The 16,571-nt window shown below is 36.9% G+C and overlaps 1 protein-coding gene across 1 annotated transcript in view; it reads left to right on the top strand.

Annotated features, from left to right (window-relative positions):
- Med13 (mediator complex subunit 13) overlaps positions 1–16,571 on the top strand; it is a 92,157-nt gene that overhangs the window by 28,544 nt on the left and 47,042 nt on the right. The window contains exons 6-9 of the mRNA XM_005076901.4: positions 1,281–1,475; positions 2,129–2,291; positions 2,815–2,925; positions 7,878–8,561. Coding sequence (XP_005076958.1) covers positions 1,281–1,475; positions 2,129–2,291; positions 2,815–2,925; positions 7,878–8,561 — 1,153 coding nt within the window. The remainder of the gene's footprint in view (positions 1–1,280; positions 1,476–2,128; positions 2,292–2,814; positions 2,926–7,877; positions 8,562–16,571) is intronic.

Genomic DNA, 16,571 nt, shown 5'->3' with positions numbered 1-16,571 from the left:
GTCTACATGCTAAAGAAGGGGTCAAGAGTAATTGTGAAGGTGTTAATATTTGGAGGCTGGAAAAGTTGACAACCTCTATTATGTATAGTGTTTATATATTTGTAAAACTTTAACCTCCAGTAACAAAAATATCTCTAAATACATCGGGCTTTGGTATGTTATGACTAAATCAGTTATTTTCAGATTAGCTGTAGTCTGTATGTCTTTACATTCAAGGATGCGTGTTAGCAAGATGATCTATTTCTAGGCATATTACTCACATGCAGAAACAAGACGTAAAAGAGACTGCACCGATCCCTCCAAGCATATTTAACTCTTTTAAGATGTGGCATACAGTTAAGCTTGATAGTGTGTAAAGGCATGGGAGGCATGGCAATGTATAAGTGAATGGATAATAGTATTTACTTTAGTTAATAGAATCTAGTAGTATTATCACATGTAAGGATTAACTCATGGGAGTTTTGGATTTTTTTTTTTAATTATATTTTTGAGACTCTTTTGCTCTGCGACCCAGGCTGGCCCTGGACTCGTGACTTTCCTGCTCAATCCCCTAAATCCTGGGAATACAGATGTATACCACCATGCCTGCCTTTTTAAAAAAATTGATACTATTCTTGTTACTCAGTTTCAATAAATATATTGTTTATAATTGGAATAGTTAGGACAGAGACAGAGCACAAACGTTTATTAGACTTTTAAAATAGACAAGATAAAACAAAATGATCCATGATTTAAGTGTCCTGATTACTTTTGTTAAATTTATAAATTAAAATTTATAATGTAATACACATTGGTCAGCTGTATAAGAACAGATTAAAAAACCCAAACATAAATTTATAGATAGAAAAATCTATGGGTTATTATATACTTGCTGTGTATTTGTGAGGATATGTATGAGTTTGGATTCCAAAACTCCATGAAAGCCAAAGACAGTATTGTGCATTCTTGTAATCCCAACACTCCTATGGCAAGATGGGAGGTTGTTAGGAGTTGACCTGAAAGCCCACAAGCTTGCTTGTTAGCCTGGATATACAGCAACCATGAGACCCTGTCTCAAAACTAAGTGGCAAAGACTGAAACCTGAGTTTATCCTCTGCCCTCCATACATAAACTGTAGCATTATATAGTTACACTCAGAGCACGTATTGATATCATTATTTATATAAATGTGATACTATCTTATTCGGCTTTCTTTTTAACTGCAGTGATTTTCAATGAAATTAATTCCATTACTATGACACTGGCAGCTGATTTTTTGTTTTTGTTTGTTTTGTTCTTAGCGGGTGTTCGAATGATCTACCCAGCATGCTTTGTTCTAGTCCCTCAATCAGACATTCCTACTCCCAGCTCTGTGGGATCCTCTCACTGTTCAGCTTCTTGCTTGGGTATCCATCAAGTGCCTGCCTCCACAAGAGATCCTGCTATGTCTTCAGTTACTCTTACCCCACCCACATCTCCTGAGGAAGTCCAAGCAGGTATTATACTAACTGCTTCATTGTCTCTGGTTATAAATCTGTTCATTTGAGTGCATCAGTGCTTAAAGAATTTTTATCTTGAAATTGTTTAAAACTTACTGGAAAACTGCAAAAAATGATGCAAAGAATGCATTTGTCTAAATTCATAATGAAAGTCTTTGCTTTTCTACCCTTTGTGTATGTATACCTTGATTATAAATTGGTCTTTTTCTGACCCTCTTGAAAAAGCTGTAGACTTGATATCTTATTTTCCTACTTACTTATTGATTGCACTTTCAGAATTAAAACCACTTGTACTCATATATAACATGTGCACGTGTGTGTGCATATGCATACACATGCAAATTTTGTGTATATGTGATTGCTTGTGCTGGGAATTGAACCCAGTACCTTCATAATAAGCTGGTATTCTACTGCTGAGCTGAACCTGTACCCTGTTTTTAATCCAAGTAATGTAGTCAATCCTGTTTATATCCCCTATTAAAATTTTTTTCTCTCAGCATTTAAATCAAATTTTTTTGACCTCAGAATGTCACTAGAATTAACAGATATAGGAAAGAGCAAATGATACAACAAATTAATAAAAACTCCTGCATATTACATTCAGTCTGTTGATGCCTTTCTATAGCCTTTTCTTTTTTGTTTGTTTCCAGTTGATCCTCAGTCTGCCCAGAAGTGGGTCAAATTTTCTTCAGTATCTGATGGCTTCAGCACTGACAGTACTAGCCATCATGGTGGGAAAATACCTAGAAAATTAGCAAATCATGTGGTAGATAGAGTCTGGCAAGAATGCAACATGAACAGATTACAGAACAAGTATGTATCTCTCTTTATATCTATCTATCTATCTATCTATCTATCTATCTATCTATCTATCTATCTATCTATCTATCTATCTATCTGTCACCAGGAAGCCATGGCTAGCCTGCCTGTAGATCAGGCAGGCCTCAAACTCTCAGAGTTCCAGCTGTGCCTCTACTTCCTAAGTGCTGAGATGAAAGCCATGCAACACCCAATTCCAGGTGCATCTTTCATCTTGATATTTAAAACTTGCATGTTGGTTAAGTATGAGCATTGAATAAAAACTGAGAAAAATTATTTTTAAATAATTAAAGATTAGAGCCAGTTGGTAGTGGCACACACCTTTAATCCCAGCACTTAGAAGGCAGAGACAGGTGGATCTCTGAGTTTGAGACCAGTGTGGTCTCAGACTGTTCCAGCACAGGCTCTAAAAAGCTACACAGAGAAACCCTGCCTCTAAAAAACAAAAAAATAAAGATTAAATTGAGATCTAGTAGACATTTCATGTATTCTAAGGAATTTATAATTTCATATTTAGGAGGAAGTATTCTGCTACATCCAGTGGCCTATGTGAAGACGAATCAGCTGATAAAATAGCATGCTGGGACTTTGTTGAAGCCACACAAAGAACAAGCTGCAGTTGTTTGAGGTAAGCTTATTTTCAGTTGATGATGCTTTTGCATGTGTATATATTACAGTTATGATTCTAATACATAAATATGGTATGTTAGGATTTTTTAACCTCAAAAAAGAAATGTGAGAAAAGATAGATAATTTTTAAAAATTTAAAGTTTATTTTATGTACATTGATGTGAAGGTGTCAGATCCCCTGAAACTGGAGTTACAGACAGGTGTGAGTTACCATGTGGATGCTGGGAATTGAACCTGGAGCCTCTGGAAGAGCAGATGGTGCTCTTAACCGCTGAACCATCTCTCCAGCCCCTAAAGCTGACAATTTAAAGCTGATTATAGAAGTACATAAAATTCATGGCTTATTATTTATTTTATTTTGTTCCATACTTAACAGATGCAGGACTGGAAAAGCTCTTCCTAATAGCCAAATAAATTTTTTTGTAGTCTAATGGTACGTATAGCAACTATAGGCACACTTTTGGTGGATTTTTTAGGGCTCGCTAATTGTGCTGCCTAGGCTGGCTTTGAACTTGAGATTGTCTTGTCTCGCATTCCAAGTACTCTGATTACAGTCATGCGTACCATACTTGGCTCACACATCTCTGGAGGAACACATTCCTTAATTGCATTATGCCTGAGAAATTTTCCCAGGTGTGTTTATAGCAGAGATGATTTTCATGTTTCTTCAAATAGTAAATAAAGCATTGAGTTTTGTGTAGCAAGTTCTTATCCTTAGGCACCTGTTGGTGAGTTACTGAAATAAGATGAGGAAATAATGATTTTATAAGGGGCATGACCAAATATCAGCTTTCTATCAAGCTGCATTATTGAAAGATTTGTAGCAGAATGGATTAGCTTGAGATTCGTGGACAGTTGCATTCATTTTCTACATTGAGGGATTTTGATGAGATTTGAGGGTCAAGCTTTATGACTCATTGGTCAAGTTTATTACTTTCTTCATATTAAAGGCAGATTATATGCTTATCTGCATAAATAATAGTGGCTTTGACATCTGTAACCATGATTTGTCTGAAAATGATCTGAAGGAATGGAGTCCCTGCACGTTGTGGCCAGGGTAGTTTTTCATTTATGTTTTGCTTTTTACACATTAACTATGTTTACTTGAATATATATTGACACTCTCCAATGTATATTTCTATGTAGATTTATTGTTTTTACTTAGACTCTTTGGATTGAACCATCTAATTTTTTAAAAGCAACATTGTTGAAACATGTCTCTCTGGATAGATTAGAATATATTTTGGGAAATTCTGGATCCTTAGGCTATGTCATGTTGAAGTGCATAAAGCAGAAAGCAAGGCTGCTGTAATGTTATAAGGAGTGTGTATTATGGGACCACTGATGTGGGTATAGTCCCTCACTGACTTAGATGTACTGGGCATGACTAGACAGTGCTTACTCTCTAATACCTTGGAGAAGGTAGTGTTTTTGTTTTTGTTTTAGTTTTTTGTGCCCTAAGTCGAGATTTTTTTAGGCAGGTCTTTTTGTTAGTTTGTTTACAACATGGACTTTTGTTTTAGTCCTCTTCAAATAATGGATTTATTTCTTAGTGATTTTTAAGGGAAGACACAGAAATACATGTTGTTAACATTTAGATTCTTGGCTTTAAGCAAAAAGTTTGCATTTAGAAAGCTACTTTCATATTTTGAGATTATCCCTCCCAGGTCTATAGAGATTTTGGTATACTAAGGATTGTTAGATTTTTTTTTCAATATTATTCTATGGTGAACTTTTATAGCCTTAGATTACACAAGTGAGCAAGCCTTTTGATAAAGCCCATACGCCAGTGGATATGATGCAGTAATTTGTGTAAAAAAAAAAATTCAGGTTTCTTTTTAAATGTAAGAGTGAATGCTAGGCAGAAAATAGACTAGGTGGACAGTGTGATAGTTGTGAGCAAAAGGGCTTCTTAAACTCTTGTGACTTGAAAATGAATATCAATTTTACTCTTTCATACTCATAAATTTAAGGCATTCATATTTTTGCAAAATATTTTATTGTGCATGCATTGATCTGAAAACTGTCTTTTGAATTACTATTATTGTGGGGGCTAAAATTGTTTTCATTGAATTTTTGCATTGGTAAGGTAGATTAGTACACTTGTTACCAGAGTTTAATGAGTGATTATTAACTGAATTGCTACTTAGGAAAGCAATCTATCAGATTTCAGATTATAGCTCTAAGGAGGGATTTGAGACTATAGGAACAACTCTAAAGAGATCACTTTGTTATGCTTTGAGGATGATAAGTCCTCCCACTTGACTTAGTATGAAATTAATGGTAGGACAGTTCTCTCTAGAGAAGTCTAACTTTTGAAAAGATCTATATAAAGCAACCATGTATTCCCTTTCTCCAATGATATCATGTCTTTATTATTGCCTTGTAAGAAGTAGACTTCCAAAATTTGTGTCAGAACACATTTATACTAGAGCTTGAGGATGTTATTCAACTGGTAGAATATTTGCCTGTTATGGATAAGACCCTGGTTGGTTTGATCCATACCAACCAGAGAAACAAAAAATGAACTCCAAAGTGCTTTTATTTATGTGAACGTAATCTATATTCACTTTAGATACCTTTTAAAGCACTACTTAATTAAAAAAAAACAACTGGAAACCTAATACACATTCACATGAATAAATTATATTAAAAACTGAGATTTATTATTTTATATGTATGAGTGTTTTGCCTGCATGTGTTTGTGCATCATGTATGTTCCTGGTGCTGGAGAGATCAAAAGAGGGCATCAGATTTTGCTGGAACTGGAATTACAGTTGTGGTCTGCCATATGAGTGATAGAAATTGAACCTTGGTCTTCTGCAAGAACATCAAGTGATCTTAATTACTGAACACCATGAACTACTTTTTTATTTCATGTTATTTTTGTTTTGTTTCTCCTGAGCTTCATAAACTTTTTTTTTTAATTTTCTGTGTGTATTCCGGGTTGTCCTGGAACTCACTATGCTGGCTTGAATTCAGAGATCCGCCTGCCTCTTGGGTGCTTGGATTAAAGGTGTGCACCACTACCACCCAGTTTATAGACATTATTTTCTAAAAGAAAACAAAAATTAGGTACTATTTTGATTGCAGTTTTTCTTTTTGGGGTTGGAGTGGGGAGCTGTTGAGACAGGATCTCTGTACGTAGCCTGGCTGTCCTGGAACTTGCTTTGCACAGCAGGCTTGCCTTGAGTTCATAGAAATTCACCTTTTTCTGCCTCTCAAGTCTGGGATTAAAGTTGTTGTGTCACCATGCTACAGATGCTAAATTTTTGTATTTATTTATTTATTATTTATTTATGTCTTTTGATACAGGGTTTCTCTGTGTAACAACACTGGCTGTCCTGGAACTCATATCTTAGACCAGGCTGACCTTGAACTCACAGAGATCCACCTGCCTCTGCCTTCTTAGTTCTGGGAAGGTATGCTCTACCACCACCTGGCTACCTGTCTTCCAAAAGTGTTTAAGTTTAGCCAGTTGTAGTGGCCCATGCCTTTAATCCTAGCATTTGGAAGGTAGAGGCTAGCCTAAGCATAGACAGTTTCAGGACAGCCAGAACTGCATAGAGAGACCTCCATTTCTCCCCAAAAAGTTTGACTACAAGTAGATATTTTCACCTTTTCACTGAAGTTTCTAACTATTAATTATAAATACAGATAGTTTTTCTTCTTTTGAGGTCTTTGATTTTTGCCTTGTTGTACTGGATACATTTTTAGTTAAGTAGTAATGTTCATATTGTTCCTTTGTTTTCTCATTCCTATGTTAATGTAACGAATACTGCTGATTTATTTTTATTTCCTTTTAAATGTCATACCTTAAATTTTTAGCTAGGATAATTGTTTTAAACTTTGATGGGTTGAATTGTCGCTAATTTGTTAATTATTTGCTTCTGTTAATGATGTATACTTCTGTTGTTGAAGAAATTTGGTGTATGGTTTTCACACAGTATTTTTGATTCTGATATTTGGATAATGGGAATTTATTTAGTTGCTTTCTGTCCTTTGGAGATAGGTCATGCCTCCTTTGCTAACATCCCCTAAGATGTCCCAGACTCTGTAGGAATGTTCCTTTATTAGAAATTTCTGTGAAAAGAAATGCTTGCTGTTTTTTCTTAGAATTTTGACTTGTTACATTTGTGTATTTGAGTGGTTGTGCACATGCAGCGACGAGCATGTGGAAATTAGAAGACAGCATGTTGATTTTTGCCATCCACTGTGTGGATCTCCAGGGTTGACTCAATGCTAAGGCTATCTCATAGGCCTGTGCTACTGTTGTTTTGGTTTTTCTGGGTAGCTCTGATGTAACTAACAAAGTCCCTCGAATTAAAACTTAACGAATATTGAATTTAAAATTCAATACTCAGTTGCTTTGTGAGATCATTTCTTAGTATAAAAAGAAACAAAATAAAAAAAATAAATACTGTGTATATCAGTATCATGAAATTGGAAGACTCATTTTGATAGAGATCTTAGGCCCAACAAAATTACTAGATTTTTTTTTAAGGAATAATTTAAGTTCAAGAATTTAAAAAAATTTAAAGATACATTTTATGTGTCCAAGTGTTTTGCCTGCATATATGTATATGTACCATTATGTGGGCCTGCCTGATCCCAGTGGAGATCAGGAAAAGGCATTATATTCTTTGGAACTGGAGTTAAACTTGTTGAGAGCCACCTCATGGGGTTGTTAATTGATCCTGAGTCCTGCAAGAGTCAGTTCTCTTAACCACTGTGTCATCTCTCCAGTCCTGCAAATTGGCTTTTATAAATTATTCTATATGTTTTTTTTTTGCTTAAGATCACTGAACAAGTGTCTTAAATTCAAATCATCTATTTTTAGGATTGTGTATGAAAAACAAAGATCTCAAGTGTCTCAAAGTCTTTCTCTACATACTTTGTATAATAATTGTACTTTAAAAGAAATAACTAACCTATCTTTTAACTTTTCAGGCATAAAAGTCTCAAAACAAGAAATACTGGGCAACAAGGACAGGCACCATCTTTAGGGCAGCAGCAACAAGTACTTCCTAAGCACAAGACCAGTGAGAAGCAAGAAAAGAATGAAAAGCCACAGAAACGCCCCTTGACTCCTTTTCACCATCGTGTATCTCTTAGTGATGCTATTGGCATGGATACAGACTCAGCCAGCCAAAGACTTGTGGTCTCTTCTGCAGATAGTCAAGTGAGATTCTCAAACATCCGCACCAATGATGTAGCAAAGACCCCTCAGATGCACGGGACTGAACTGGCAAATTCACCTCAGCCTCCCCCACTCAGTCCTCATCCATGTGATGTGGTTGATGAAGGAGTGACTAAAACACCTTCAACTCCCCAGAGTCAACATTTTTATCAAATGCCAACACCGGATCCCTTGGTTCCTACCAAACCAATGGAAGATAGGATAGACAGTTTGTCCCAGTCTTTCCCACCTCCATTTCAGGAAGCTGTAGAACCTACCGTGTATGTTGGTACAGCAGTAAACTTGCAAGAAGATGAAGCTAATGTAGCCTGGAAGTATTACAAAGTCCCAAAGAAAAAAGATGTAGAATTTTTACCACCTCAACTTCCAAATGATAAATTCAAGGATGATCCAGTTGGACCTTTTGGACAGGAAAGTGTAACATCAGTTACAGAGTATGTATTTTTTTAATAGTCACTACTATAAGTTAAGAGTAAAAGGTGATATAACTTAATGCTCCGACTCTAGGATTTTACAGGGTAGGATTTATAAAAGTAAATATTCTGAGTATAAAATTTGAATAATTTCTTTAGCTTGTTTATCTCTGAGGGAAGCTTTCTGTTATGAAGACATTTAGCCACAAATGTCTGGAGAAAATAATGTGTGAAAGCTTCAGTATCTGATACCCAACTAAAGGATTTTGTCTGTGACTAGATTCATCTACTCTCCTATTACTCCTTCCACTGTCCTGAGTTTGGCACTTGTTCCTACACATGCCTTATGATTTAGTTAATTCATATCCTTGCGTTGTGATCTTGTGTTACTCGTGGATATGCTGTAGTTTGTCTAGTCTCTTTTAGGTAGCATCATATTGCCTGTTTTCATAGCAACAGAGTAGGTGGCAGTGAACTGAGGAGGGTGGGTACATACTTCCTTGTATATGAATTTTTTTAGGAAACACATCTGAAGAGGAGTTGCCAGATCTTCATATATGTCCATTTTTAGTGAAAGGGTTAATGCCAGGTTATTCTTCAGACAACTGACCTACGATTTATACCATCAAGAGCTAGCAGACCTTGAAAATACTGTTGATTTTCATTTTCATTAATCCTTGGCATTATAAGACTTTTTTACTGCATGAAGAATGGCAAGGCTATCTTAATGCATATTTGTAGATTTCTAGTGGATTAAACATCATTTAGAAATATTTGTTGAACAGTTAGTGTTCCTCTTCTGTGAATTACCTTTCTAAATTTTACGGTCCCTTTTCCTTTTTTGTTTATTTTACCATATTTTTGGTATTAATCCTGTACCAGTAAATGCACTATAGATGTCTTTCTACATCTAGTTTTTTCTGCTTTGTTCACTTTACTTATAACATGCTTTGGGCAGAATATAATTGGCTTTTTTTGGGGGGTGGTCTTTCTTTACTTTCTTTATTGCTTGGAATATAGAAATGTTTAGCCTATCCAACAATTTTAATGTGTAAATTTTTAATGGTATAAATCAACCAACAAAGCATGTTTATATTCCTTTTTTAAATTTATTTTATGTGTACAGAAGTTTTGCCCAAATGTATATCTGTGTACCATGTGTGTGCCTGATGATCGCAGAACCCAGAAGAGGGCATTGCATCCCCTGGGACTGGAGTTGCAGACAATTGTGAACTGCTATGTGGGTGCTCTTAACCACTGACTGTCTCCCTTGTTCCCCCTATTTCATTCTTTTTTTTTTTTTTTTTCTTCTCGAGACAGGGTTTCTCTGTGGCTTTGGAGGCTGTCCTGGAACTAGCTCTTGTAGACCAGGCTGGTCTCGAACTCACAGAGATCCACCTGCCTCTGCCTCTGCCTCTGCCTCTGCCTCTGCCTCTGCCTCTGCCTCTGCCTCTGCCTCTGCCTCTGCCTCCCAAGTGCTGGAATTAAAGGCATGCACCACTACTACCTGGCACCCTATTACATTCTTAAGGTTACATGATGTGTTAGATTTTATTAGTTGCTTAAGATTGCACACATCCTCTTTTTTTCTTTTTGTTTTATCTTCAGTGCTAGTGCTGTGTGAATGCAAGCAGTCTGCCGTTGAGCAATAGCCCCAGTCCTTGGTGTTTGTTTGTTTTGCCTCGCGTACATGGGGCATTTTAGCTTAAAACACATGCATTCCTAGTGCCCTTAGAAGCCACTGGATCCTAAGTGTGTGAACCTCCATGTGGTACTGGCAATTGAACAGAGTTCCTCTGTAAAACAGTGACTGGGTGTTGGGGTGGGGGGGGGCAGCACCTAGAGCCATCTTCATGCTTGAGGGAGAATGCTCTGTTCCTTCCTCAGTCTCAGATGCCTACACTGTTGGAAAAACTTTTTACTAATGAATTATAGAAATGATGCCTGAAACTATATAGTCTTTTTAAAAAGTTAAATACAATGGCATGGGTGTTTCATTATGCCATGTTCATACAAATATGTCATTTTATTTTGTTGTTTGTTCCTCTACCCACTGTGCTTCTCTGTGCTCTCTCTATCCTGTGACTGGTTCTTTCTTTGGATAATATCCTGGTTTTGTTTTCAGGACAGGGTTTCTCTGTGTAGCTCTGACTGTCCTAGAACTTATTCTGTAGACTAAGCTGACCCTGAACTTGGAGAGATCTGCCTGCCTCTGCCTCCCTAGTATTGAGATTACAGATGTGTGCCACCACAGCCAGCCATGTACCATACGTTATCTATTGTAATCTGGTTATCATTTGCTGGCTGTTGTATAGGAAAAATCCTGCCATAAGCACACTTGGGCAAGTATCTTTGATGGATCATATGGTGACTTTATTTTTAGGTTTTTGTTTTTTTGAGGGATTTCTGTACTGATTTCCATCATGGTTGTATCAGAAGTGAATAAGCCTTCATTTTCTCATATCCGTGCCAGCATTTCCTACCTTTTTTCTTTTTCTTTCTTTTTTCTTTTTCTTCTTTTTTTTTTTTTTTGTTTTTTTTTTTTTTTTGTTTTTGTTTTTTGGATACCTGTTCTGACTGGGGTGAGAGAGTCTGTCAAATTTGCATTTCCTTGATTGATAAGGAAAGTTCATCCCATCTTCTTTTTGCTTTCTGATTTAGCCACCTTCCTTAAGGGGGAAAAAAAAAGCCAGGCTCATGCCTCATGGTTGTAGGGAGGTTTCCTGATTATTCTGTCTAAGTTATTTATGTCTTTATTAATGGCGTCTTTTCTCTATTAGGATGTAAGCTCTACAAGGGCAAGGACTCTTGTTCACTGCTGTGCTTCTCTTAACACAAACACGGTATACAGGTAGCTGCACACCTAGGGTAGTCCTGTGCATGTTGTAGAATGCACAGGTGCGTGGATGATTCAAATGACAGTGTGAACTGGGCTGTGGTGGTGCGTCCCTTTAATCCCAGCACTTGGGAGGCAGAGGCAGGCAGGTTTCTGTGAGTTCAAGGCCAGCCTGGTCTACAGAGCTTATTATAGACATGTGGTGATAAGAATATTTAGGAATGAGTTTTTAACGAGTACATTATATTCATAAGATCTAAGAATTCTGGCCATAGCTTTAAATATTTAACCTCAGAATCTGCTACAAAATTACTGGACATTTTTCTCTTTGAAAACAAATGAAAAGAAGCATAAGGTAGAAATAACAACATGTAGAGTAGAAGGTGCTGGGTCATGATTATGTAAGGTAAGGACATAACATGTTTCTACTTCTACCTATTCCTAACCCCACTTGCCCCTCAGTCATAGAAAGGGGGAAAAAACTTGAATAAGAGGTTTACTGTTGGTTTTATTTAAACATTTACATTTTTATTTTGTGGAGTTGTATGCCTTTTGTTGTTGTTGTTATACCAGATAGTAAACTTTATTCTGTCAGAATTCCCCTTTCGTTCAAAGGCTTGTTTTTGTAGCATAATGATAAATATCACCTAAGGTTAACTAACTAAGGTTTTTTTTCTATGTTAACTCAGAATCACTAATAGAATATATAGTTCTGCATTTGATAGGTTAGAAGTAAGAGCAAGAGATTAATGTTTGTTGCCTTGTAGTTTTTTTCTTTTACCTGGAATTACTGGAATGGCATCAATTCAAGCTCCATCCTCAGATGACATTTACCAATGTCTACCTTGAGTTGTCATAGAGGGGTCTCTCTGTGTAGCCTTGGCTGTCCTGGAAAACTCACTCTGTAGTAGAGATTCTCCTGCTTCTGTCACCAGAGTGCTGGGATTAAAAACCTGCGCCACCACTGCTTGGCCTGCTAGGGGGCTTTTAAGTGTACGCGGTAGTTAGTAACCTACAACAAAAAAGTAATACAGCACAATGTGTCATGTTGCTTTAATGTGCCTTTAAAAAATCCTTTATTATAACAGTTGCAAATAAATAGAAACGTTACATACTAATTTTAACCAGGCTTGAAGTCTATACAACTTAATGAATTTATATAGTTAGAATTAGCATAAACTATATTGGATAATGTGACTTTTAGCAGAAATTTGACCTCTAAAACTGTTATTAAATTAAATGTGCCAAATGTATTTAATCATTAGTTTCTTTACAATTGTGAAATATCTGGTCATTGGTGTTGCTTTGAAACTTAAGTCTTGTCTTGTTTACAATGACTTGGTAATTTAATACTGTTCAAAAGAGCATTGTCTCATAAGTTTATGATTCACCTTTTTTTGGGGGGGGTGTGGGTAGTGTTGAGACAGAGTCTCTAGTATGTAGCTCTGGCTATCTTGGAACTCACTATGTAGACTAATTTTGCCTTAAACTAATTTTGCCTGCCTCTGCCTCTGAAAGTGCTGGTATTAAAGGCTCAGGCCACCATTCCTGGCCCTTTAACAGTATCTTTTTGTAGGAATATAGAAATACTTTTTTGTGGGTGGGGTGGGGGATGGGCATGTTTCTTGAGACTGGATTTATCTGTCCTGGAATTAGCTCTGTAGACCAGAATTGACTTGGATTCACAGGGATCCGCCTGCCTCTGCCTCCCAAGTGCTGGGATTAAAAAACTGTGTGCCACCATGCCCAGTTAGAAATTCTTAATAGGGGGATGGTACAGTGAATAAGAACATTTACTTTACAAGTAGGTTTTGTGAAGTTTAAATCCCCAGCACTGATAATAGAAAGCCCCAGTATATGACTATGTGCATACCTATAACCCTAACCCTATAGTTTTTTGAGGTGGAGACAGGAGTATTGCTGGGACCTGCTGGCTACCAGCCTAGCCCCAGGTTCAGTGAAGAGTCACAGAGCATACACCTGGTATCCTCACATGATTTTGTGTCAGTTTGTAAGTTTCTTTCTTTTTTTTTTCCCCTTTTTTGGTTGTTCTGTTGTTTTGGAAAATAAATCAGTTTAGGTTTCTCCTCTTTCCTCTTTTTCATGGTTTGTCTGAATAGTCCTGGAACTAACCTGGAACTCACTCTGTAGGCCAGGCTGGCCTCACTCAAGAGATCACCTGCCTCTGCCTCCTGAGTGAGTGCTGGGATTAAAAGCATGCAGTTTGGACATGTTTTTAAACAGCCCAGACTGCAAATTATTTGTCTTCACTAGGAAATTAGAAACAGCAAGAATGAGAAGAAATATGGATGTTTAGATAAAGTAAGTTTTCAAAATAAAAGTGCACTGAAATAACTGGTAAACTTAAGTAAGGTCTTGGTAAATCGTTAAGGTCTGGCCAAAAAATAACAGCATACCCTTATAAAATGAAAGGGAATCTGATAGAAGAGACTCTAGATATAAACTTTAGATCTGAGGTATATGATGTATGCATACATACATGATCTTACGCATTGTGGGTTTTTGGTCACTAATTAGATGCTATGAACAGTGCCTGTTTCCCTGAAGGAGAGGGATTGACATACTGTTCATTTTTCCTTCTGACTCTTATGACTTAGTTATGTGTGTATAAGACATGGGCACTGCAGAAATATGATTTAAGTTTGAAATGCCAGCAATTTGTACATGTGTCTTCAGCTGTTTAATAAACTAGTGAGGCATAGGTGGCACAGGAGAGGAATGCGTCCGAAAAATTATTTTCTTTATGAATATTGCCCTTTTTTTAGGTCTTTCCCTTCATGGATAGTTATCAGTTGGAGGAGAAGCTTAGGGTTTCTGTTTTCCATTTGGTGTAAAGAAATATTTTGCACTGTTGGTCCTTCAAGTGTGGCACTGTGCTGCCTGAGTAGATGAATGACTGCGGGTGAGCTCAGTTGGAAGGGTTTTCCTTAGCACGCCTGAGCTGGCTTCAGTCCACAGCACTGTATTGAAAACAGTCAAGCTTGGTGGTATATGTGCATAATCTTCACGTTTGGGAAAGAGGTGGGAGTCAGAAGACCAGGAATCGATGGCCATCCTTGAATACATTAGAGGTTAATCTGGGCTCCATGAGACTGCCCCCCCCCCCCCAATAATAAAAGTGGTGAGAGAGCATTGTTCTTTATTTATATTATACAGTGTTGTTAATTGGGTATCAGTTGTTTCTGGGACTGAGTTACAGATGATTGTGAGCTGTCTTGTGGGTGCTGGGGATCAAATCTGTATCTTCAGGGAGAAGAACCAGTGTTCTTAACAGCTGAGCCATTGCTCAAGTCCCAATATTCTACAGTTTTAATAGTTCTGGCTACCTAACTAATACAGAGGAATAAAGCTCACTATTTATCGTAAAAACTGTATTCTTAGACTTTCATGTGTAGCAGATTATAAAAACTTTTTCATGAGCTGTGCTAAAATATGATTCCTTTTCTAACCTATTAGACTTTTTTAGGAGGAAGGGATAGTTGGGGATGCAGCGTAGCATATCCCATATGCAAGGTGTACAGATTTGTAGCAAATATCCCTATCGTCTTCCTAGTTATTTTCAATTTGTTAGTTATGATTGAATCTGTTTTAGAATAGAGGCCAAGAACTTTTTAAATTGTGGGCTTTTTGTTTGTTTTTTGAGACAAAGATAGTTTGTTGGCTTCGAATCTGCTTGCCTCTTGTCTCCTGAGTACTTACTTGTAAGTTTACATGTGCTCTACCACATCAGGCCTAGGAATTTAAAAAGCAAAGATAGCCTTTGCGGTTCACACCTCTCAGCACTTGTGAAGGAGAGGCAGGTGGATCTCTATCAGTTTGAGGCCAGTCTGGTCTACATGGCAAGTCCCAGGACAGCTAGTGCTACATAGAGCGACCCTATCTCAAAACAAAAGGTTTGTTTGTTTGTTTGCTTTTTCGAGCTAGGATTTCTTTGTGTATAACCCTGTCTGTCTTGGAACTCTGTAGACCTGGTTCGTCTCGAACTTAAAGATTCACCTGCCACTGCCTACCAGTGTTGGGACTAAAGGTGAGTGCCACCACCAATGCCCGGCTCTGACAAAAAAAGGTTTTCTGTTTTGTTTTTTTTTTGTTTGTTTGTTTTTTGAGACAGGGTTTCTCTGTATTGCTTTGAAGGTTGTCCTGGAACTTGCTCTGTAGACCAGACTGGCCTCAAACTGATAGAGAGCTCTGCCTGCCTCTGCCTCCCTAGTGCTGGGATTAAAGGCGTGTACCACCAGCTCCCAGGAACAAAAAAGTTTTAAAGATAGGAAAATTCCTGCCAAGAAAAAAAAAATCTTTTTCAAGGATTTAGCATGTTTCAATGGGTGTGGGTGCTGAAAACCACCTGATGTTTTTATTTAGATGCTGTTTTCGAAACACTGCACAAAGAAAACTGAGCTTGAGTTTAGCACCTCACATTTTGTTCTATAGTTATGGTACCTTAGACTCTTAGTTATATTCATCTATAGAATATATGTTATGTTAGATCCACCAGATATTTAATATGTGTGTATAGCTACAAAATGCATTATTTGATCTCTGAAAGTTAGTTTTGAATGTCTTTGTTTCATAGAAAGAAGCCTGTGATGAAATCAACTTGTTTTGATTTGACTGTATTCAAACCTTTTTAGAATTCAGTTTGCCATTTTTTATAAATGCAATAAAGTCATACTTTAGCCAGCTCGAGGGTTGCTTCTTAATATGGAGATGGTACTAGGGATAGTGCCAGTTAAAGAAAGTGGGAGGATTTTGAGATAATTCAGTTTTTCTGTTTTTAACATTTCCTTCTATAGCTTTTCTCCTATAATTGTCAAAGCATATTGTCAAACCTTGTCTGGAAAATTCTTTTGAATAAAGCATAAAAGTATATGCTAAATGTTATGTGAGTACATATCAAGAGAGTGTGCTGTTTTCTTAGTGAAAGGAAGGAGATGCAATTACTGAAAACTAGAGGCAATTTGTTTCACAGTTTGGGCTTTTCAGTATTTCATGTTATTACTGTACCTGATTTTCCAGCCTGTGTTTAGCTTTGTATCTAATTGAAATTATCTTTGTAGTTAGAAATTTGGCTCCTTGTGAAAGTTCCTTTTAAGGAAAGGAGAGGTATATTGTATTCATAAAAGCTTCTGTGTACTACTTATTTGGATAGAGACATGATAATTTGTTTGAGTCTG

Source organism: Mesocricetus auratus, unplaced genomic scaffold (genome assembly GCF_017639785.1).
Source record: "Mesocricetus auratus isolate SY011 unplaced genomic scaffold, BCM_Maur_2.0 Super-Scaffold_100007, whole genome shotgun sequence".
Classification (NCBI taxonomy): Eukaryota; Metazoa; Chordata; class Mammalia; order Rodentia; family Cricetidae; genus Mesocricetus; species Mesocricetus auratus.
Note: the sequence above shows the minus strand (reverse complement) of the source record. Positions and strands in the feature narration are given on the sequence as shown.